This window comes from Herpailurus yagouaroundi, unplaced genomic scaffold, assembly GCF_014898765.1.
Source record: "Herpailurus yagouaroundi ecotype Mexico unplaced genomic scaffold, PumYag 29, whole genome shotgun sequence".
In the NCBI taxonomy this organism is placed as follows: Eukaryota; Metazoa; Chordata; class Mammalia; order Carnivora; family Felidae; genus Herpailurus; species Herpailurus yagouaroundi.
In genome coordinates, this window is record NW_024412377.1 from 86,882,607 (window position 1) to 86,907,071 (window position 24,465).

At 35.9% G+C, this 24,465-nt stretch overlaps 1 protein-coding gene across 8 annotated transcripts in view; it reads right to left on the reverse strand.

Moving 5' to 3' along the window:
• The window catches only part of ADGRV1 (adhesion G protein-coupled receptor V1), a 607,523-nt gene that overhangs the window by 523,054 nt on the left and 60,004 nt on the right, over positions 1-24,465 (reverse strand). For all 8 annotated transcript variants that reach the window (XM_040448735.1, XM_040448763.1, XM_040448752.1 and 5 more), the window contains 8 exons: positions 15,519-15,703; positions 13,336-13,485; positions 12,133-12,228; positions 9,257-9,361; positions 8,126-8,239; positions 5,253-5,818; positions 4,431-4,701; positions 3,461-3,790 (listed from right to left, as the gene is read on the reverse strand). In XM_040448735.1, the coding sequence (XP_040304669.1) occupies positions 3,461-3,790; positions 4,431-4,701; positions 5,253-5,818; positions 8,126-8,239; positions 9,257-9,361; positions 12,133-12,228; positions 13,336-13,485; positions 15,519-15,701 (1,815 nt within the window). In that variant the 5' untranslated portion in view covers positions 15,702-15,703. The remainder of the gene's footprint in view (positions 1-3,460; positions 3,791-4,430; positions 4,702-5,252; positions 5,819-8,125; positions 8,240-9,256; positions 9,362-12,132; positions 12,229-13,335; positions 13,486-15,518; positions 15,704-24,465) is intronic.

A 24,465-nucleotide genomic window follows, 5' to 3' on the forward strand; every position in this document is an offset into this window, starting at 1 on the left:
GCTTGTTTCCTCTCTCTCTGTCCACTATGTGAGGACACAGCAATAAGACACTATTAGTCTGCAAACCAGGAAGAGTGCTCTCACCAGACGCTCACCATGCCCAGCACCCTGATCTCCAACTTCCCAGACTCCAGTACTGGGAGACATTTATCTAAAATAAATGTCTGCTGTTTAAGCCACCTAGTCTACGGTATTCTTTACAGAAGCCTAAGACAATGTCTATTAATAAGAAAGCTCTGAATCCAGACAACAACAGCAGAGAAGGCAAAGGACAGAGTTCACCCCAAAAGTGAAAAAAAAAAAACTCCATTAAATTATGAAATTCTTCTTGAGAGGTTATTATCGCCCAAAGACTCTTGAAAACTCCTAACTTGGGAAAATGCTGCCCTAAGCGCAAGCTGGTGAAGTCAGTATGTATTTCAATCTATTAGGACCAATTTTAAAAAGTTGTGACAGGGGCGCCTGGGTGGCTCAGTCGGTTAAGCGGCCGACTTCGGCTCAGGTCATGATCTCACGGTCTGTGAGTTTGAGCCCCGCGTCGGGCTCTGTGCTGACAGCTCAGAGCCTGGAGCCTGTTTCGGATTCTGTGTCTCCCTTTCTCTGACCCTCCCCGATTCATGCTCTGTCTCTGTCTCAAAAATAAATAAACGTTAAAAAAAATATTTAAAAAAAAAAATTGTGACATTTTTTATAAGGCCAAACTCACAGCTTTCTAAATGTATCTCTAAATGTGTTCTAGTAGCCACATTCTTGTCACTTTAACTTCTTGTTCAACAGGGCCAGGGCCACAGGCTCAACCATGCACTCAATCCACTTCACAGATCCAGACCCCTCCCCGCAATCTGACCAGTCATATCACAAAAGCATCCGACAAGCCAAGGGGAGGCAGATACAACTGTATATAAGGCCATGTTCTCCTCACCCATCACTCCAAGAGAAATTCATGGGTGCTCCGAAGAATGCATTATCCTCATAGACAGAAGTATGCACCACATCATTTTGATGGGACATAAAATAATAATAATAATAATAATAATAATAATAATAATAATACAGATAAACAGGCAGACTCTCATACCACTAGTGACAAAATTTCTGGGAATAGTGCCAAAAGGTCTCCCTCTGGGTACACATATTACAAAGAGGCATCCTCTATATACTGATAAATCATATATCTCCATAACAGGTAACCTAGACCCCTCCACCAGGAATCCTCAAGAAATACACAAACAATGGGGTGCTTGGCTGACTTAGTTGGAGGAGTGTCCGACTCTTGGTTTCAGCTCAGGTCATGATCCTAGGGTCCTGGGATCAAGCCCCAAAATGGGCTATGCACTGAGCGTGTAGCCTGCTTAAGATTCTCTCTCTCTCCGTGTGCCCCTCTCCCCTGCTCGCATGCATTCTCTCTCTAAAATAAAAAATAATAATTTTTATTTTATTTTATTTTTAATTTTTTTTAACGTTTATTTATTTTTGGGAGAGAGACAGAGCATGAACTGGGGAGGGGCAGAGAGAGAGGGAGACACAGAATCGGAAGCAGGCTCCAGGCTCTGAGCCATCAGCCCAGAGCCTGATGCGGGGCTCGAACTCACGTACCGCGAGATCGTGACCTGAGCTGAAGTCGGACGCTTAACCAACTGAGCCACCCAGGCGCCCCTAATTTTAAAAAGAAATACACAAATGGGACAAGCATGAGCAGTGGCCCAGCTTAAAAAAAAAGAAAAAAGTCTTCAGAATAAAAGAGCTATCCCACCAAGTGCTAATAAGCAAGGTGGGACACAACCCTGCAGAATTCAGAACACCAAAAACATTTTAAAAAAGCCTTCAGAGATAATGAGCAAGTTACCTAAAAAGGTAAATAATGTCTTTCCCCTCAAATTTCTCATCAACAACTGTGGAAGCTAAAAGACAATACTTTCTGAGTGCTGAAGAAAAAATTATTTTAATCTAAAAATTTCTACCAGGCCAAATTATCAATGTTGAGTTTGAGATTTTGTTTTCAGCTGCTCAAAGACTCAAAAGTTTACCTTGCATATTCCTTTTGTGCACATGTATTTGAGGAAGATATACTACAACAAAACTAAAACACAAGTCAAGAAGGAAAAGGCAAGAGATCAGGAAAATTCAGCTCAGTGAAACCCATCCCAAGTAGCAGGTGTGAAGCAAGCGTAAAAAGCAGTTAATATGACTAATCTCACCATCCAACATATAAGACAACTGGAAGCTATAACATGGTAAGGATGGCATATAGGAAGACAGCAATTACAAATACCAGAGAAAGCAACAATAAACCACAAAACAAACTCTAGGCAAAAATATGAAACCAGTTTAAATGTGCATGATTCAAAAAAAATTAATGGAATATGCTATTTCATTTGATATATATTTCGGTTAGCAAAATGTGTGGTGACACAGGATTATAAACTCTTTATCCATCCATTCATACTATCTAATTCTGTATTAAATTTATTTACATAACCAAAATTTGATAAGCACCAATTTTACTGCTAATTTTCAGATGCAACCAAAACCAAATGCATGGAAAATGAGCCACAGTATCACAAATGAGTGCAGATTTTTAAAATTTCGGCAATAAGGGGCGCCTGGGTGGCTCAGTCAGTTAAACATCCAACTTGAGCGAAGGTCATGATCTTGCAGTTCGGGAGTTCGAGCCCCACATCAGGCTCTGTGCTGACAGCTCAGAGCCTGGAGCCTGCTTCAAATTCTGTCACTCTCTCTGCTCCTCCCCGGCTCGTGCTCTGTCTACCTGTCTCTCTCTCTCAAAACTAAACATTAAAATAAATAAAATTTTGGCAATAAAATAATATTTTGGCTAATAAAAGTTAAGAAATAAAAAAAAAAACACAACATGGAAGAATATGTTATGGGGCCCTAACTTCTTATTATTAAAGAGATGAAAAGCCAGAGATTGCATCTATAGTTAATAGACAAAAGAATCCGATTTCAGTATATTATTTAAAAATATCTACACAATTTTTCTCATATTGCTTTTTTATTTCTGGAATGCCTTCCCTGCAGCAGCCATCATGAAAAACAGTATTTATCCTACAAATCCCATTCCTATGTCACATTAGCCCAAATCAACTCCAAAGAATGGCAGATCTCTCACTCTATCTCCCCACTCCCTGGCCCTTCTTCATTAAACAATCTGTGTTACTCCATTGTGTCACCCATTATATTCTGACCTGCATTTCAAGTTGGTGTACTTTTATTATCACTTGATTACAATATTAACTTTAGTAGGATCCTTGTTTTATTCATCCTTATATGGCTTGGGAACAGACACAGTCTCTCTTTGGACCCCCTCAACAAAATTTAGTAACCAATGGTAGAATCTAAACCATAAATAAGGGCAAGATAATGTTCAGTTAACTCTCTCACAGAGACAAGTACACGTGCAGGTTAGCCAAATTTTAAACTGTTTTAATCATTAAAATACCTTTACTAGAAAGTGGGCCCCATTTTGAAGGAATGCATCATTTCTTATTGGTAATTTTGTAGTAACTTGGGTTTTCTGCTCTGGAAAAATGAGGTTATTTCTCCTGGATGTATTTAAGATGCCATCTTTTGCTCGCAAAGGGTCTACAGCTCCAGCAGGAATATAAAGTGCAGAATAAAACATGTTCACATCTCCTTTGGTTCCTCCTAGTCTTGTAAAACTCAGGGATAAAAATCGTTCACCCGGGCTGCTTTCAATCTTCTGGTGTTCCATAGGAAAAAATATTATTAAGCCATAAACATCATCACTATCCTGAATGTAGAACAAAAGCTGCAGATAAAAATAAAATATTAAAGTACAGAATTCTCACGTCTGACAACACCAAACTATTTATTTTCTAGGCTATTCTGATTTTTAGTATTTATTTACAGATCATGTCTAAAGATGGTCACTTTTTATATGTAACAGAGTAAAAATATGAATCAAAAACAGATTTGAGGGGCATCTGGGTGGTTCAGTCAGTTAAAAGTCTGACTTCAGCTCAAGTCATTATCTCGTGGTTTGTTGAGTTTGAGCCCCACATTGGGCTCTGTGCTGACAGCTCAGAGCCTGGAGTCTGCTTCAGATTCTGTGTCTCCCTCTCTCTCTGCCCCTCTCCCACTCACAATTTGTCTCTCTCAAAAATAAATAAACATTAAAAAGAATTAAAAAAAATAGATTTGACGACCTTACTAATGTACTGTTCATAGGATCTTTTTGAAGAGTGAACTTCTTATTTACAGAAGAGACAATCTTGAGCAAAAGAAACAAATGTCATTTCCAAAACCAGTGTTTCTCCTGTTGTATCAAACTAAACATAAAAGTGATTTGCGCATCAAACTAAGCATAAAAGTGATTTGTGTGACCAAATTCTTTGGCTCCTCTGTAACACAGAAATATTCACAGAAGTAAAACATAACAAGTGATCTACCTCTGCTGGTTCGCTCACTTCTGCACCTCCTCTTATAGTATGAGGCAGAATCCGAAGTAGATAAGCTTCTGCCTCTTCCGGAAAATCATCATTAATGATAGTAAGAGGAACTGATGCCAACATCTGCCCTTGTGCAAAATGGAGAACTCCGGAACTTGGTCTGATATCTGCTATTACCGGTGAAGCATCACTGCTATTCCGTGTCAATTCCCAGTTCACAGAAATATTCCCATGGGTTCCACCATTCCTAACCACTGTAATGTCTTCAAATCTAGAGTTTTAAAAGAAATATATAAGGTCACATATTATACTATGTTTCCCTTAGCTAGGTTTTTCAATGTCAAACTAGCCATCAGATATTAGTAAAAGCAGAATCCTTATCACAAAGAATGAATGTTTTTAATATGAGGGGGTAGATATGTAGATGTGTCCTCGGAATTTATCATAATGTGAATTCACTTGCATATTTAAATTACTCTGAAAATAAGAAGAAAAAACAGCAAAACCATGGTGAAGAAATGGCACAGTTTGGCACTATGTCCAACACCACAAATACTAAATCTTGGAATAATATGTTCAAATAATGTATTATTTTAAAATAATAAAATAGGGGTGCCTACGTCAGTTAAGCATCTGATTCCAGCTCAGGTCATGATCTCACAGTTCATGGATTCAATCCCCACATCAGTCTGTCTGCTGTCAGCACAAAACCCACTTCAGATCTTCTGTCCCTCTTGTTCTATGCCCTTCCCCCCTACCTTTCAAAAATTAAAAACATTTAAAAAATAAAATAAGTGTAGCAAGGTTTAAAATCAACCATACCTTGATGTTGTATCTTCATCAATTACCACTGTCCTTTCAAACAAGATACTGTTGAATGAGAGGACTCCATAAGGTTTGTCGTTTGGCTTAATTGTGACTTGCACAGTAGAAGGGCCTAAGAGCACAGCATCTCCCTGCAAGGTATCTTTTAATAATACAACATGAAATGATTCAGCAATCTCTGGAATGGTGTCATCAACTATGTGAAATTTCAGGTGTGATTCATGAATAAAAGGTGGAAAAACAATAGTTGTGGTTGGCTGAAGATCAATGAAATCTAAGTCCTGCTGGGCATGTGCTGTTGAATTCCCGGTTATAACAACATAACTGATTGAAACTTCGTATTCATCAGATCCAATCAGATTCCCACTGTCATCTTTCCCACGAACCACTGGAATTATGAGTATGTGATCTTCCTCGGGTACCAAATAAACACTTTGAATGAATCTCACGGGACTATCATTTTTCTTAATGATTATCTCAACTGAGCTCCTAGAGATGTTGATCTCAGCTCCTCCTTCTACACTTTTCAGTTGAATCAAAAATATTTCATCATTTTCTGGTACCTGTCATATAAATATAAACAGGAGCAAAAATATCAATAGCCAAAACATCTGCAAAGAAACCAAAGTATACAAAGTCACTATGTTTCAATACAAACATAGAAACAGAAATATTTTAACTGGAGGGAGGAAACAGAGAGGCCTGTTTAATAGCTATATATTAAAATATTTTCCTAAGTTAAATAATATATTTTAGATAGGTAAAGAAAAGTTCATAAAGCAATTGTCTGGACAAGCATTAAAGTATAGGTATATGTCTTTAACTTTGACCAATCTCTACATAATGCTAATGATATGACAGTAAAACTGGACATAAAATTTTACTAGTTTTATCAGATTAGTAGAATCAAAAGCAGCATTGTGGTAATCTAATAATAAATATAAGAATATCTAAGAAGCTGGAATAATATTATAGATATATAATATCTAAGAATCTCGAAAACTACATTAAACATCACATACAAATGGTTAGTTTTCAACCATGTGAATTATTCTTGCTTCTCTCTAAATGGTTTCTAATTCAAGAGGTAAATGTACGAGACCAATCATGATTTCCAAAATACACATCATGCCTCTCTGGAGAACAAGTTCTAAGAGTCACTATCACGCAAATGTTCACCTGGTTAAAGTGAAACTTTTTTTTGCAACTGCACAGAAATCCTAGGGATTTCTTCTTCAGTATACTGCTTGAGCTTTTTCTATAAATTCTACATGATGGTTTGATATACATACACATATTTGAATGATTGCCAAGATCCAGAGAATTCACACATCCATCACCTCACATAGTTGACTCTTACAGGTGCGTGGCTGAACATTTACGATCTACTCTCAGCAACTTTCAAACATACAACACTGTTTTATTAACTGTAGGTACCATGATGTACATTATCCTCAGAAGATGATCTTTTAGGTTTATAGTTAAAATGTATAATTAATCATTGCCCTAAATTATAACCTTTCCAAGGATCTAAAAACCAAAGGTTTTTATTAGTTTAAATAACCAGATCAACTAGAGTTATCAATGCTAACACCACTTCACTTTTTTCAAGGAGAGAGTTTCTTTTTTTTTTTTTTTTCAACGTTTATTTATTTTTGGGACAGAGAGAGACAGAGCATGAACGGGGGAGGGGCAGAGAGAGAGGGAGACACAGAATCGGAAGCAGGCTCCAGGCTCCGAGCCATCAGCCCAGAGCCTGACGCGGGGCTCGAACTCACGGACCGCGAGATCGTGACCTGGTTGAAGTTGGACGCTTAACCGACTGCGCCACCCAGGCGCCCCAAGGAGAGAGTTTCTAATAATATCTTCTAGTTCATTTGTTTTTATACTCTTAGGATTTGTTGTGATTTGGTTTCTTGATTTTTTTTTTTTTTTTTTTTGGAAAGTAGAAGCATGGTTATAAATTCCCAGCTATTCTCTCTTCTTTTTTCTGACAATACTAAGATTGTTTCATTAAAAGTTATGTTTTCTCAATTGTGTCTCAGCTTTTTGGCTAAGATCAAGTGTAAAAGTTATGTTTTCTCTCATTTAGCTCACGGAGACATCCTTGCACATTATTGTTCAAAATCAATTCTCTCCCTAGTTAAGTTAGCTATCTCATTTATCTCAATCCTTGGTAGCTTCAATGTGAAATGTAAAAATAACTAAAGCTTTCCCATGAATGTGAACATTTAAAATATCCAAACAAGGGGTGCCTGGGTGGCTCAGTCGGTTAAGTGTCCGACTTTGGCTCAGGTTATGATCTCACAGTTTGTGGGTTTGAACCCCACATCCAGAGCCTGGAGCCTGCTTCGGATTCTGTCTCCCTCTCTCGTGCTCTGTCTCTCTCTGTGTCTAAATAAATATTTTTAAAAAAATTTTAATTAAAAAAAATCTTTAATTAAAATATCTAAACAAAAGGATATCAATTACAGTAGAATTTTCTTTGCTTTTATAGTAAAATACTTATGCTGGGTAGGTAGGACTAAACCTACTCAAAACTGCAATCACTAACAAAAAACAATCATCAAGGTTTACCAAGTACTTAAGTTACTGTATTACGTGTGGTTGCCAGTTATATTCAGGTTCATCAGCTTTTATATACACAATTATGAAATAAATAAGGTAAATATTTACCAGATATCCACCAAAATGGCTATTTATAGCTAAAGTATACACTAACTAGTTAGTACAACACACTAGCTTTACATAGGACTAAGTTCTTGAATAATTTCAAATACTGAACACAATTTAATGCTTGACATAATGTTCTAACATGTCTATACTGCAGACAGAATCTCTGTCCCATTGAAGCATTTATATTATCTCACCTCATCGTCAAGTACTGTCAAGTTATAAACTACTGTTGCTCTGCCAGGGGGAAAGGTGATATTTCCTTTAACTGGGCTCAAATCTTCCTCAGGTGGATTTGGGCCACCTTCTACCTGAAAAAAAACACATAATACCATCCATAAATGCAAAATATTTCACTAGAGTAAGAAAGCATTATTGTGATGTTAAATGACAAAAATCTGGTTTTTACTTAAAAATGTTTTATAAGAGGGGCGCCTGGGTGGCGCAGTCGGTTAAGCGTCCGACTTCAGCCAGGTCACGATCTCGCGGTCCGTGAGTTCGAGCCCTGCGTCGGGCTCTGTGCTGACAGCTCAGAGCCTGGAGCCTGTTTCCGATTCTGTGTCTCCCTCTCTCTCTGCCCCTCCCCCATTCATGCTCTGTCTCTCTCTGTCCCAAAAATAAATAAAACTTTAAAAAAAAAATGTTTTATAAGAAGAATTATAGAAAACTGTATATAAGTTTGCCCTTGTAATTAATAGTCAAGGCCTGTAATTATAGATATGGACTATAATCACATTAAACTACATGATTTCTAAGAGTTTTCTCTTTTTTATTTTTTCAAGCCATTATATTAAACCTGAGAAAAAATGTATTCTTCCATGAGAGGAAGGTATTCAAAATTGGTAAATTCTCTTAAGTCATGGAATCACATGGCAATTCCACCAGTGACTGTTTAACACTGGGCAAGTATTCAGCAACTCCAAGCAGCACTTTCCCCATCTTTAAAATAATCATAATAACATACTAACAGGCTAGATATAAAGATGTAATAAAATCATTCCTTTTGAAAAGTACTTAAGTACTCTGTGCCTGACCTCTTTTAGGTGCTAAGGATACAACAGTGAACAGGTAAACTCCTTACCCACAAGGACCTAACATTTAATGAAAGGAAAAACTGATAAAGAAATACATATTTTTCAGATGATAAGTATTATGGAGAAAAAAAACTAAGAAGGGCACGGGGGAGACTGAATTCTGAGAAGAGATGCTGTTTATACGCTTAAGATTCTCTCTCACTCTCCCCCCTGCCCCTCCCCAGCTTGCTTGCTCCCTCTCACTCTCAAAAAATAAAAAAAATAAAAAATAAAGTGATTGCACAGTACACTTACCTCAAAAGTCACAGTGACCATTCCATAAGTTCCTTTTTCTCTGATGAGAGTAAGAGGCACAGATTCATTTCTGCCCCTAGGTTCACTCACTGTGATTGAAAAAGGCTATCGGGAAGAACAAAGACAAATCAGGCACTCATCAACCAGAGGTAGAGTAGTGCAAAATATTACCTTAGAATACTAAATTTCCACAGATAAATTAATTCACCTGGTGCCCTGAGAGTGCTGTACTTCCTAGCATTAATTAGGTGTATCTAATAAAAATGCTAAAAAATAATAGTGTAAAGGGAGCATAAAACTAGTCAGGCAAAAGTTGTAAGTTCTTGTTCTGGTTCCATCAACTAGCTGTTCTGCTGAGGGACCGTAAAGATTATCTAGTTGAAAGACAACAAACTCAAATGCCCCAGAGACCCAAGAGGTCACAAAAACGAGTTGCTTCTCCAGATGACAGCAGTTCATTTGCAACCACCCACTGGAATTACCACCCACAGGCCTTGCTCCCAACCACTGTTCCCTCCTCAGTGGTCAGCCTATCAGCGAAAAGCAGAGAACTGCTAATGCTTTCAGGACATGATCACTGAAGCAAAGAAGAAGCCAGGACTTCAAATGCTGAAACACTCTGGCTTGGGTGCCTGAAACTCCAGCTAGAAGAAGAGGAAGAGGGAAGCAGCCAGGTGCATGGTAACTAGGGCAGCAATGCCCATCTTTCCTGGTGACACCAAGTTTCAGTGTTCCCACCCATAAATAGGGATAGGAATGCCTGTCCCAAAGACATCTAACATCATCAGTGCTATCTTCATCATCAGTATAATCATCATCCAGGCCAGGAACCAAATCCAGCCTATTTACTAACTACTGTGAGCTCAAAAGCTAGTTAATTTAATTTTAACCACATGATGCAGGTGCCCAGTCAGAGGCTGCCTGGCAGCACTGTGACCACAATAGTCAGGGACCTGTGACCAATGCAAAAGATCAGGATTCATTCCCAGAAGCTAAGACAAAAGAAGAAAAAAAAAGAAAAGAGAAAAAGAGAGAGAATAAAAAGACAGAGAAAAAGAAAGAGAGAAAGAAGAGAAAGGGAGGAAGAAAGGAAGGAAGGAAGGAAGGAAGGAAGGAAGGAAGGAAGGAAGGAACCTTTAAACAAGTCAGTATGAGGATAGTGGGGATAGGTTGGGAGTAAATATAAAAGAAAAGAGAAAGACAATAAGGAGAGAAATTAAGCAATTAAGTGAGCCTGCCTCATAATTAACTAATAATTCCCTATAATTTAAATAGAAATGACTGATTAATTATTTTAATTAATTTTGTATATGACAATATAATGGAGGTCACAAAATGTCTACTACATTGATATTATCCACGTATCTTTTTTAATAAAGATACTGCAATTAAAAGATCATATTTATCTATAGCCCACCTTGTTTCAAAGATAATTTAAGGTACTAAGAAAATGACATACATTCTACCAACTGCAGCAGCAATCTAAATTGGAAAATAAATAAAAAGCTGGGGAGTACCACATCATCTTTTAGTAATGATAATTAGTAACATGATTCAAAAAGACTCCATATCAGGAAGGTTATTATAGTCTAAAACTTCATGGCAAAATCCAATTGTACCCAAGATAAATTTTGTTTTATTTTAGGAGCTGGAAACAACTTCTCTCAGTGGGGGACCTAGCTTGTGGGTTTGTTTCTAAAGATAAAACTCTATGAACACAGAACTGGTCGGGAACATAGGAATCTGGCGATCAGAGAGAATAAAATGAACTGCTCAGCAAAACTAAGGGGGATGACAAGGAATTTTAACCTTTAAGAAATATTAATAAATGGGAAAATCTCAGTGTAGGGATTGAATATAGAATTTTTAAGAACTATGTCTGCTACTGAATTTTCAGTTTACTGTAGGTTTTTCTAGTATTCTTTCAATAAGTTTTTCTCATCTCCCAACTTTCAGAGAAGGCTGACAAACAAGATTTTCTTTAAGAGGCAGCTGAGAAAATCAAGCAAAAGGGACTAGATTACAACATCTGCTACAAGACTAAATGTTTGTGTCCCCACCCCCCCCAAAGTCATGTTCAAATGTAGGAGCAGGGCCATTGGGGTGATTAGATCATGAGGGCAAAGCTCTCAAATGGGATAAGTGCCCTTATCAGAGAGATCTCAGAGAGCTCCTTGCCCCTTCTACCTTATGAAAGCATAACAAGAAGACCCCTAGGAAGCAGGCTGTCACCAGACACCAAATCTGCTAGCACCCTGATCTTGGACTTCAGCCTTCAGAACTGTGAGAAATACATTTCTGTTGTTTTTAAGCCACCAGTCTACAGAATTCTGTTACAACAGATGCAAAAGAATAAGACAACATCCAAGTTACAGACCACCAACGGAAGTAACGAATGAATCAGGTGGAATGATCAGCAGAAGAACAGGACAAGAGACAGCCAAGATCACATAGGCCTCCTCAATCTGAAGAAATCTCAGGCAGAACAAACGGACAGTCTACAGAATATGGGATATGGATGGAGTTAGAACGAATTTTATTTAAATTTCAAATGGCAAGATGATACCAGGTAATATCATGAAAAATAATTTAAAAATTTAATAACTACTGTGGTGCCTGGGTGGCTCAGTCAGTTAAGTGTCCGACTTCAGCTCAGGTCATGATCTCATGGTCTGTGAGTCTGAGCCCCGCGTCAGGCTCTGTGCTGACAGCTCAGAGCCTGGAGCCTGCTTCAGATTCTGTGTCTCCCTCTCTCTCGGCCCCTCCCCTCCTCATGCTCTACTCTGTCTCTGAAAAATGAATAAACCCTAAAAAAAATTCTTTAATTTAATAACTCTTATCTAGCAACCACAAAATTGATCAGTTTGTAACCATACCATATTAAATGAAATAATTCCAAATGCATTGTCATTTGATAATATTGTCACCGTAACAGTCCTTGGCCATCCAAGCTTCACATTTGCTGAAGGTTTCTAAAATAAAAGCCCCAAGGTAAGTTAATAAATTAAAAATAAGAGGAAAAAAAGAATGATTTTAATAGAGTTTCTGTCTTTAAGTAATTGTTCAGACTATGTATAAAAATACAAGCATACTTTTAATGCAGATTAAGAAAATGCTTTCAAATTAAGTCAACATGGTAAAGAAGTCCCAAATAAAAACTTTTCAAAAACTTGTAAAAACGATTAATCACTAAATCATCACAATGATAAGCAAACACTGGCTAGTAATGTTATATTATAATTACTCCAATCTCATTACTAATATAACAGAGAATTAAGTAAGCAGTATAAAATTCTATTCAAACGTGTTTTCTTCTCACTATAGAAGGTGCTGACACTTAAGAATTATTTACTTTATAAATTATAAAGCCAAATTAAAGATAAAATATTAAAACATTTTTTCTGATTAATAAGGGAAGAGTTTTCTACAACATTTCTATTGATATTCTACGGCAGCATGATATGCAACAAAGTGATATACAAAGGCAAAACAGTATTATTTCAAGTATCATTTTCATAAAAATTTTACTCATACCAATATAATCATTCTGAAAAGAATTTTCAATGCCCCTCAGAAAAATTAACTACAGCAGTGTTAGCAGTCATTACCTCAACCTAATAGATCAAGCCATAAAGGACAATTAAACCTTAGGCTATTCAAACATTTTTCCCAGAGCTACTCCAAAATGATTCTAAGGCACAGGGACCTCCCACTTCCAAGCCTGCTTTTTGTATCCCTCTCCTTTGAACTCAGAAGTCTCGGTCATTCTTTGTGCATCTGGTAGCAGGGGAGGGATAAAAGAGAAAAGAGCCAAAGGGAAGACAGGTTTTTCTTGAGCATCTGTCATGGCAATTCCTAAATAAGCTGAATGGATCCAGAAACTAACTGTAGAATCTTCTAAACAAGATTGTCTGAGGAAAAATAACCAGACCATGGAATTGCCAAAGAGACTGTCAGTCCTGACTTCTTTGAAAACCATCGCCAGTCTCTAGATTGGCTTATCTCTAGAGAAACAGATTTTTAAGCATTGTGAGGTTTCTGTGCATTCACGGTGGGCAGCAGGGGCAAGAAGGACTTACCTGGAATGTCAAGTGAAAAGTAAAAGTTTCGTCGGGCTCTGGCAAGTCATCATCACATACTGCTATGTACACTGTTCTATTTGTTTCTCCAACAGGTATAAAAGCTGCAGCATATGTGTCAAAAAAGTCACCAGTGTCATCTCCATACAGCTATCAGATGCAAAACAGAGACAGTTCTTAGGACAACCAAACTGATGCTAATTGGAGCCATCAACAGAAAACACAGTAGTCACCAACTAACACTGATGTTTATATAACAGATGTACAAAAACAAAACAAATATTTAACAACCAATAAAAATCACCTTCAAAACACATTATTAAAAATGATGCTAAACAGAAACATTTGTTTATGCTCTAGAAGATAAAGGAATCACGACACAGAAAAGTAATAATTGCATAGCAAGTATGGATGTGAATTTTTTTTCTCTGCCTCTTGAATGATCTCAAGGGGATTACAGCAAACCTGACAAAAAAAAAAAATTGTAGCTAAAACTCCCTCAAAGAAGAAGTGGAAATAGCCTGTCAAAATACATCAGGAAAATAAAAATTACTTATGCTATCTATCAGTTTCAAAGAAGTACTTTTTCCAGAACTGTCAAATGAAGTTTTATTTATATTTTCCATAGTACCAATAAAGACTCAATTCTTTCAGCATTCCAAATTATTACTCATCACAAACTTTTCCTTAAGTTTTTAAGGCTTCATTCTACAACATCAGCATTGCTAACAGATTTTCAAGGGAGCAGTAATGATGAAATTATAAAGGAACAACTTCTTGTGCAAATCTAAATGAGGTTTCTTTTGCCAAAGAACTCAGAATGAATAACCTATCTACTAGAAAAAAAACCATGATTTAGTGCAAATAAAAAATGATGAACATGTTTGGGAAATTATAGTCAATTTCTAGTTTTCATTTGTAAAAATAAAGGTTAAATACTTGAGATATCCGAGTAAGTTAAGGGTACCGAAAAACTTGTACTTATACCTTAATATAAAAAGTTGCAGTCTTTTACAAAGCATTAACTATCAAGAGCCACTGAAACAAATAAAGAGAAAAACACAGTAACCCAACCCCAAAAATCATTTAACGATCCAAAATATGCAAAAATCAATACATATGTAAACATTTTCATCAGAGCAGCATTTACAGCAACAAAAATTGGAAAGACCTCAGTGAAAGCCACGTGAAAAATAATTGGGAAATGATGCCACCATGGGGAAAAGCTGTGAAAAATGACAGAATCACCCCACAACATTCTTATGATACAATAAAAATTATGCATAAAAGGTTATCAACTACAATGTATACTCCTTAAAATGAAATAAGTAAATATATACACACATATTATAAATTAAAAACTAAAAGCAATGCACAAAGTTATAAAACTGGGTTTCATATTTTTTTTATATCTTTCTTTTCCTTTTTTATCTCTTTTTTACAATGTTTCTCAATGTGATAATTTAACCCACTACTTCAAAACTTATTTTTGAAAAAAAATTTCAAGTATTTTGGGCCTCAGATACAGCAATATCCTTAGTGGTCATATGACATTACTTTCTGGTTACACATAGACACAGATATATGCACACTGAATCCATCCAATAACTAAACTGTGTGCAAGATAACCTGACAGTTTAACAAATCCTACCTAACCTGTACTTAAGTTAATGAACTTAATTTCTCCCAAGCTTTCTGACAAAATTCACTTTTAATTTGCCATTACTTTAAAAAATTTTATGTATTTTTCCCTAAGCCACCTGAAATATATATCTGAGCAGAGATAACTGGAATCCAAATTACCCAAAGTAAATGTTATTCTACCTAGGAATACTTACTGATATCTTTTTTATTTGTTTTAAAATAAACATATGAACACTTAAAAATAATCAGTCTATATCTTTACTATTATTGCCACGTGCATATGCTAATTGGTGCACCCTATAAACCTACAGGAAATATGAATGGAATAGTGTACCTACAAATCATTTATCATAATGAAACAACTCAGAATCTCAAGTTAAAAAAAATTTAGGAAATATGAATGGAATAGTATACCCGAAAATCATTTATCATAATGAAACTACTCAGAATCTCAAACAGTTAAGAAAAATTCTTGTCGCTGAAACTAAGAAATGTCATATCATCTACTTCAGTAAGAACAGAGCTACATCATTTCTTACCGATACAATTGCAGTGACATTTGCTGGCTCTCCTATCCTTTCGATGACAAGACGAATAACTGTTGTACTTGTTTCATTAACTACAAATGTTGTCTGTCCGGCAAACCTTATTTCTGTTTCTCCAAACACATAAGGGATGAATAAAGCTGAGAGGAGATTTACTAATAAAGATGCAGAGGGCATCCCTATTAGGAAAAAAAGAAAAAAGCTTTGTTCACAAAACATACCTAATATATTTTCATTAGACCATGTTGCTACAGATATAAACAGTGAAGAGCTAGACGCTAAGGAACTAAGACATAAATCCATCAAATATCAAACGATCCAACTTAAATATGGGATCAGAGAAATGTTTAAAATCACAATCTCTTCTATGATTATTTTTTACAATTCATAACTACTTTTTTTCTTTAACCTTATAACAGGATAATAGTTATCAGTAGTCTTAAACTTATTTATCAAATTAGGGTTTTTAAATTTTTGGACCCTCTAATTTATCCTAAGAAAAACATAAATCAGTACTTTGGAAATGGAATTAAAGCCCATCTTCTCCCCAAAATGAAACTGTAAAATACAACACTAAAAAATTATCAAGTCGATCAATGATCTTAATAGGGCCTCTTCATCTATTTATTTATCACAAAACTATGAGAGAACTCTTAAAACTGGGATATAAAAGCAGCTGAAGCTGAAACTTTATTAATAAATTGATTTCTTGGTTGTGTCTACTTTTTCCTGACATTTGTCTTACTTGAAAATGCTTTTTAAAATTTTTTAGTTATTGCAAGGAAATGCTAATGCTTTCAACATAAATTTCCAGGACCTAAATTTCTCCCATTCTACTACCTAAAATACTAACATTGTTTCTTAGAAAATGTCTATGTTGCTTTAAAAGTAAATTTGGCAAAGTGTGTATTTCCTTCTTTTCCATAACTGTACTGTTTTCTTCTTACTAGAATGTATGTGTTTATGACGCATCAATAGTGTTCCTACTTGCAGCCCTGTGTGATTCAAGTGCTTTCAAAAGCACAACAGTGCAGTGGCCTCTTGAAAGCAATGTTGTTTTGTAATGTAGATGTACCTCTAAAAATGTGAACAATTGATCTCACGGATCATTAAGATTCCAATGGATTATGTGAGCAGTCACACGAACATAACAAGTTCATGTGTTTTAAAGGAGAGTTGCATTATGCACTCAGTGAGCCAAAATGCTTCCTATTACTCTTTACCTTGGTCAAGAAGTAATAAAATTTTCATGTATGTGGTACTGCCACATGGCTACACGTGGCTTTGTATTTAAAACCACCAAATACATGAGATCTTGATATATTTTACTTTAAATTCAATTTTCTCAATCAAGTATATTCAAACAATGCAATCCGAGATTGCTTAATGACGTCTCACATAGTTAAAACTGCAAAATCCACAGGCAGGGATGCAGAGGTCAGATGGAGTCCAGGAAAAAGACATGGGCCAACAGGATCAGAGATTCTGGAAGACTAAAGCATTTTCTACACCTGTGCCTTCTCTCTAAGAATGTTTCACCTGCCATGGGGATAAAGGGACTTGCAAGAAGAAATAAAACTTCTCTCTTCCCTGACTTCTAAGGCAGTAATGTTAGCCCAAAGAAAGGAAATGAAAAGAATGAGAGAAAGGGAAGGAAAAAGGCAAAGCCTGAGTGAGGTAGGAGATTAGGAGCAATTCTGGGCCACCAAAGACAACTAAGATTTTCTGTGGAATTCTAAAGCCAGAATGATTTCACACCTCACTTATGACAAATAGTGGGAAAGAAATGAACTAGGAATGAGAAAGAGAATACAGAATGGAGGGGTGATGAGGCAGCGATGCGTAAGAAAAAGATCAACTGTGGTCTACTGTGATTTCGAAAGAAAAAAAACTCCTTGAACATGAGATGTGATAGAATTTTGAGCTGACAGAAGTAAGAGGACACCTGAAGTTCTGAGTGAGAAAGACTGTAAGTGAATTACAGCACGACAAGGGGGAATCATGAACAGCTGAAGATTAACTTCTCAAAATTCGCCCTCCGTAAGAAACAAGTCAAATGTTTGTTAAAATGCTAACTCACGGACTCAAAAATTCTGATCCGGTGAATGTGATTGAGGCCCAGGAATCTACATCCAACAGGCAGCCCTTTCACTCTAAAGTAACTGATCCTTAACATACATTTTGACATACACTGAACTAGAGTGTGAGGAGCATGTTTTGAAATGGATGTACAACAGACCACATTTGGAGCTATGAGTTAATTACTGAATTTTTCAATGCAATATGCTTGAACTTACTATAGAATTCCCCACATATATTTCTGTGTTTGTTACTATATTATATTCTAGGATTCCATATATCCTGAAGAAAAACTGCAATTACCTATAGAAAGAAACCAGAAAAGCTAATGCTTATGTAGTGTTGTTGTAGATACTTTATACATGATAACATGTTTAATCTTCACAACATGTCTGTGAAGAAGGTACTAGTAGCATTAATCCCACTGATAGCTAAGGAAACTAAAGCACAGACCATCTAGTTAACACACGCACTGTTATTTAGTTAAGAGGACAAGGGGGATTTGAACCCAGCAGTCTACTTGCAGACTCTCTACCCAAAAACCATACTATATTGCCTCTTATATTCTATTCTTGCAAATCACGTGTCACCATCTTGAAAAATTTAGTAGACTGCTTATGCTATATATTTTTACACATTCAAATATTTTAAACTCATGCACCAAAACTACCAAAAAGCTGTATAAGTATCCTAAAAGCTGGCACATTATTATTCTAATAAACACTATATTTACTTAACAGAAACTGCAGTTCTCTTGACTACTTTAAATATTTAACAGCATCTTTTAACGTCAGGACCAATGAGTTCAAATGGTGCATTCTTGCAGTTTCCCAGGCAATTAGAGCTCCAAGATCTTGTGGTTAAGTCAGTAAATTCATTTTAAATTGGTGCACATCAGTGAGTTTGGAGATTATGTGAAATGAACAAACAAGCATGATTGGAAATGCCTCAAATTCTGTGACATCATTGATAATTGAATCTCCCCTGCTTTCATCTTTTCAACCTGTAAGAAAAGTTGCTGAGGCAAAGTTGGCATTCAATAGAAATTTAAAGATGAAGAAAAAGCTTTAGAAGTGAAGTTCCCATTAGAAGACAGGCATAATTACACAAATGCTGAAGTTTCTTTTTTAGGGTAACTAGGTATATTCTCCTCTATCATGCTAAAAATCCAGTCTTTGGAACTCCCTATATTGAACTCACAAGATATAGCATTAGTGACTGACACAACACGTAAGTCTTACATCTATTTCAGGTCTTTCTTTCTCTTATTGGATTTAAGAAAAGTCTTACATGACCCATCAGACTACCTATTCTAAACTTCTTTATAAAATGAAGTTCAAACAACATGTGTTTAAAGATGTGCTGAACTCATATTCTGTCATAACTGTAAAAAAAGAACTTTAGCATTATGAAGGCATTCCTCTGCTCTGCAGTGGCATGATATTCCAATATTCAGATCCTCTCTTTTCTAACTATCGTCCATGTTCTCCTCTTACTTTGCTCAGTGTGATTCAAAGGAAATCAAAGCTGTTCCTGCCAAAGATCTCTTATCTCTGAATAGATTTCTTACCGTGTTAAAACAATATGAGATTTATGTTACTTTCTTGCTTATTTCCTGATTTTACTATGAAATTTTGATAGTCCTGATCACACACAGGCACAAAGTCTTTAGTTTTTAGTAATCACTTTCAGCCTATCCAATAAGTCATGTAATTCCACAAAAAAATATTTTGAAATTAAAGTCAGGATTATATTAGAATAGTTGCTACAATGCAAATTGTTTGCTTTCAGAACAGCAGATTAAAATTTGGTATAACATTTGTATACTGAGCACCTACTATACATTGTGCAACAAACACCCTGAACTAATCACTGAGGATATGAAGATCCACAAGATATGGTCCTTGGCTCCACGATAATCACAGCAATGGGCCAAAGTCAACAAAACAATTCTGAGAATCCTGCTTAAGCATAAGGATGCAGATTCCCCTTACTGCTGGATTCGGGATCATTTTGATTGGGGCCAGTTTCCTCTGAAGCCTGGAAAGGAAACCAACACAGCCAAAGACAGAGCCAAGAGGTAGAGAAGAGCCAAGTCTTGACAATCAAGCTTAGCTTCCTGAATCCAGCTTTACCCTGGCCTTTTCCAAAACTGGGCAATAAATTACATTTTTTGTGACAGCCAGCTTAGGCTGGATTTTTCTGTCGCTTTGCAACATCAATATTTATCCATTAATCTCCAATCTGTGACACTATGAATCCACATCAGGATATACCAAGTGGAAGATCCCTTCTCCTCTGCTTCGACATTCAACAGTCTTAGTCTTTCTAATCTTCTGTGAAAGGATACAACACTAGCTATCTTTCCTGTTCCCATGTAATTATTACCACCATCTACAATAGCTTTCCTTCCACTTTATTTAATTTTTTTAATGTTTGTTTATTTTTGAGAGCGAGAGACAGAGTGTGAGAAGGGGAGGGACACAGAGAGAGGGAGACACAGAATCCAAAGCAGGCTGCAGGTTCTAAGCCTGATGCGGGGCTCGAACTCAAACCAGAGGATCATGACCTGAGTCAGACGCTTAACCGACTGAGCCACCCAGGCGACCGCCCCTTCCACTTTAAAACTGACAATGACTAGTAAGGAAATTTAGGACAGGCAGACAAACCAAAGAGGTCTTGACAATAATAGCAGGACAGAAGACAACAATGACTCTGTTCTAAAAAGTTAATGCATTCTGACTGTCACAAGGAACCCCAATATTATGCTTCTTTAAATTTGCCTGGCATTAATTTTTTTCTCTGCTTTTTTCCTGAATGTCTAACTGTCCTTTCTCTTTGGAAAACCTACTGGTATTCACTAACTTTATTCTCCATTTGGGTCACTTAGCACACAATGTATTAAATGTCATATATTATTATATTATATTATTATAATTATAGAATAATATATTATATAATATATTATAATTAATATATATAATGTAATATAATATATATAATATTATTATATTATATAATTATAATAATATAATATATTATATTATATATATTATATATAATATAATATATTATATAATATAATATTATATAATATATAATTATATAATATATAATATGATACAATAATATATAATATAATTATATTATTATATTATATAATTATAATAATATATTATATATTACTATTATGTCATTTATAAAATTAAATGTCATATATATTCCAACACAGTATGTCATACTAACCACAGAATTCTAAATCCTGTTTACCTAGGATATGACCTTCCTCCTATCTCGCCTCCCATTAATGGGTACCTTAGGAAAGGTAGCAAATAGAGTATATTTTGAGGAAATGGGAATAGCCTTCTATTTTAAGTTTCAATAAGTCTGTAGAAATAGAATAGGATAAAGAATAAAATAAAGTACACAAATAAGAATCAGGACTCAACAGATGACAATATAAAGAAAAACATATTAAAAATAGATTTTGCTGATTTTGCAGTAATCAACTTTCTAACAAAACCTTCAGTCAATTTAAAAGTTAACTTTGCTGGGGGCGCCTGGGTGGCTCAGTCAGTTAAGCACCGACTTCAGCACCGACTTGCAGTTCATGGGTCTGAGCCCCGCATCGGGCTCTGTGCTGACAGCTCAGAGCCTAGAGCCTGCTTCAGATTTTGTGTCTCCTTCGCTTTCTGCCCTTCCCCTGCTTATGCTCTGACTCTGTCTCTCCCTCTTTCTCTCTCTCTCTCTTAAAAATGAATAAACATTAAAAATTAAAAAAAAAAAGTTAATTTTGTCTTTTTAAGCTTCAGAATAAACAAGGGTACAACCTCTATGAGTGATTGGACAAAGTAAGATGACAAACATTATCAGTGTGGAATTGAAAGGATGCATTGACCTTTTGTTTCAGCTGCTGCCTTGTCTGGGCTGTAGCAAACATCTTCCCACGGTGTGACCACCAGGTAACTGATACTGAAAATATGATCCTAATGGCGAAAGGTTTTCTAGAATAGAATTACTTCAATTCTATTACATTTACTAATGGGCATTCTAAAGCTATAGAGTTTCTCCTATGGAACAAGAGAAGTTTCATCACTCATATCATAAATTATTCAGCCTCTAAGAATTCTTAATCTGTGTTATTTATATTTGGGTGAGTACTACAAAAAAATGTTTTCCTTCCCCCATACCAAAACAGAATTTAAATTTGCAACTTTCAATAAAAAGTAAGCTGATGTTACACACAGAGGAAATGTCAGATATTTTTAAGTGAAAAGGGGAGTAGTCTCTTAAAGTTATTTATATAAAGTTTATTAGCTTTATTTATTCAAGATTTTTATTTTACTCATCTTTAAATAACATATATATCCTGGCACAATATTAAGAAGGGACAAAAAAGGTAAATAATGAGAAGTCTCCCTCACACCAGCCCCCACCAGCCATATGCTTCTGCTATCCAGTCAATTACAATGATCAACTTTGTCTCTTCACAAGAAAGAATCTATGCATATAGTAAGATGTATGTCTGCAGGAGAAAATTCCTGTGACATTGTTTTCTTCTGCATACAGGAATCAGCACATTTTCTCAAGATGGTGGTTAACAGAGAGATAGATACTAACTAGGGTTTGATGTAGACATTCATAATGCACACATATAATTGCCTCAACTACACGCCATCACAACTGCAGATCTCATCAATTAAATGATTGTGTCCACTGACTTTCATGATACCCACTGATTCACCCTCTAGGGTGAAGAGACATAAATCTGGCAACTTGTACTTTTCTAGACAAAACATTGTCAAGTCTTTATCCACCAGGACTTCTTCACCTCTACATGTGAAACACAAGAATCATCCAGGGATCCCTTTGATTTTTTCCCCTTTGATCTGTTTGCTGATTCCATGTTTTCTTCTTTCTTGGTTTACTTGGTTTATTCTCTTGTTTTGATGGAGAGCACCCTCCAGTAACTTCCTAAGAAAGGCTGTGTAGAAATAAACCTTTTAAATCTTGTATGTTAGAAATTATTGTGTATTAATCTTCCACTTAACAATACTTCTATTGGGTACAGAATTTCTGGTGAAAACAATTTTCATTATTTTCAAAGCCTTGTTCCATTATTTTCAAACTTCCAATATTGCTGTTAAGAAATCAAAAATCATTTTGATTATGAAGTATTGTACATGTTTATTTGCATTGTCTTGCCTCTGGAAGCTTTTTCTCCTTGTCCACAGTGTTATGAAAATTTCAAAGGATTTTTCTTGGAATGGGTTTATTTTTGTTCATTTGTCTGAGTACTCAGTCAGTCCCCCTTCAGTCTGACACTCATCCTTCAAATCTGGACATTTTTCTTATATTACAATGATTTCTCCTCCTTCCATTTTCACTGTTCTTTCATCCTAAAAACTCCTATTTTTTTCTTGGTATTCTGGGATTAACCGTTTCATTTTCTTATCCTTTATTCTAATTTCCAAATCTTTGATTTTTTTCCCCTGAGAATTTAATTCATCATTAAATTTCAATTCTACTAAAAATTTTTTTTATACTATTGTGCTTTCAATTTCCAAGTATTTAAATTTTTTTTTCAACGTTTTTATTTATTTTTGGGACAGAGAGAGACAGAGCATGAACGGGGGAGGGGCAGAGAGAGAGGGAGACACAGAATCAGAAACAGGCTCCAGGCTCCGAGCCATCAGCCCAGAGCCTGATGTGGGGCTCGAACTCACAGACCGTGAGATCGTGACCTGGCTGAAGTCGGACGCTTAACCGACTGTGCCACCCAGGCGCCCCTCAATTTCCAAGAATTTAATGGTATCCTGTTCTTTTTCCATTAATCAAATACCTGCTTTTTTCTCTCAGAAAGTATTAATTTTTTAAAACTTTTCTGTTCTCTTAATGGTCTCTGATACCTCTAAGTTGCTTTGTTACTTAATCCCTGAGATCTATCTTCTACATAAAAAATTTCTTCATACCTCTGGTAATTCTTGGTTATCTGTATATGCTTAAAAGTAAGAGACTAAAATACTGATTGAATGCTCTGAATATCTGGGTCTGTTTATCTGCCCCATGATTAACAATCAGAGAACAAAATGAAAATTGAAAGTTTTGAGCATATGTGGGAGAGTGTAGCTTGTTAACTTGGGTGAATTTGAGTAAACTTTTTATTAGAAATTTTCAATTTTGGTACCTTCAGAAAAGACTAAGGTTGATCAGGTTCCTCAAAGAAAAATCTTCCATTCTACTATTCAGAAGATACAGATATAACTACGAAGATTTCAGGAACCAAGGGCAGGAAAAGGACTAGAGTCTCAGCAATCAGTAATCATATGGTCATTTAATTTCCTGTATCTTTAGGGATCTTCATCCTTCATACATGCCTCAGATCCCCAATCAAGAAACCATGTTTAATCGTTTCTGGAGGGTAAACAGTAAAGCTGCAAAGAGGTGGAGGTGGGGAGGAGGGGTTAGGAACAGTATAGAATGGATGATAATTCTAGGAATCTGACTAGTCCTGGAACAGCTTTCACCCTATCTAGTTGTTTACCCAGCCCCACCCCCATAGTTTTAGAGGTACATGTTGCTACCACTTCCTATACTTTTCGAGAATTCTGTGTAAACTGGCTATTTCTTGGCCTGCTAGCTTATAGAGTTAAGCTGCTGTGGGTCTGCTAAGCCAATTACTACTCATCCATCTGCCTTCTGGCTCAAAAACCACATTGGTATTGTCTCCTATCCTCTTCTATCTTTGTGGGTTTATATAATTTTTTTAAAGCCCTCTACTGTGAAGTTTTAGGTGGTTTGGGAAGACCCAATATTAAAGTGTATATCTAAAGTTTTTATTTTCTTAAATATTCAATTATCA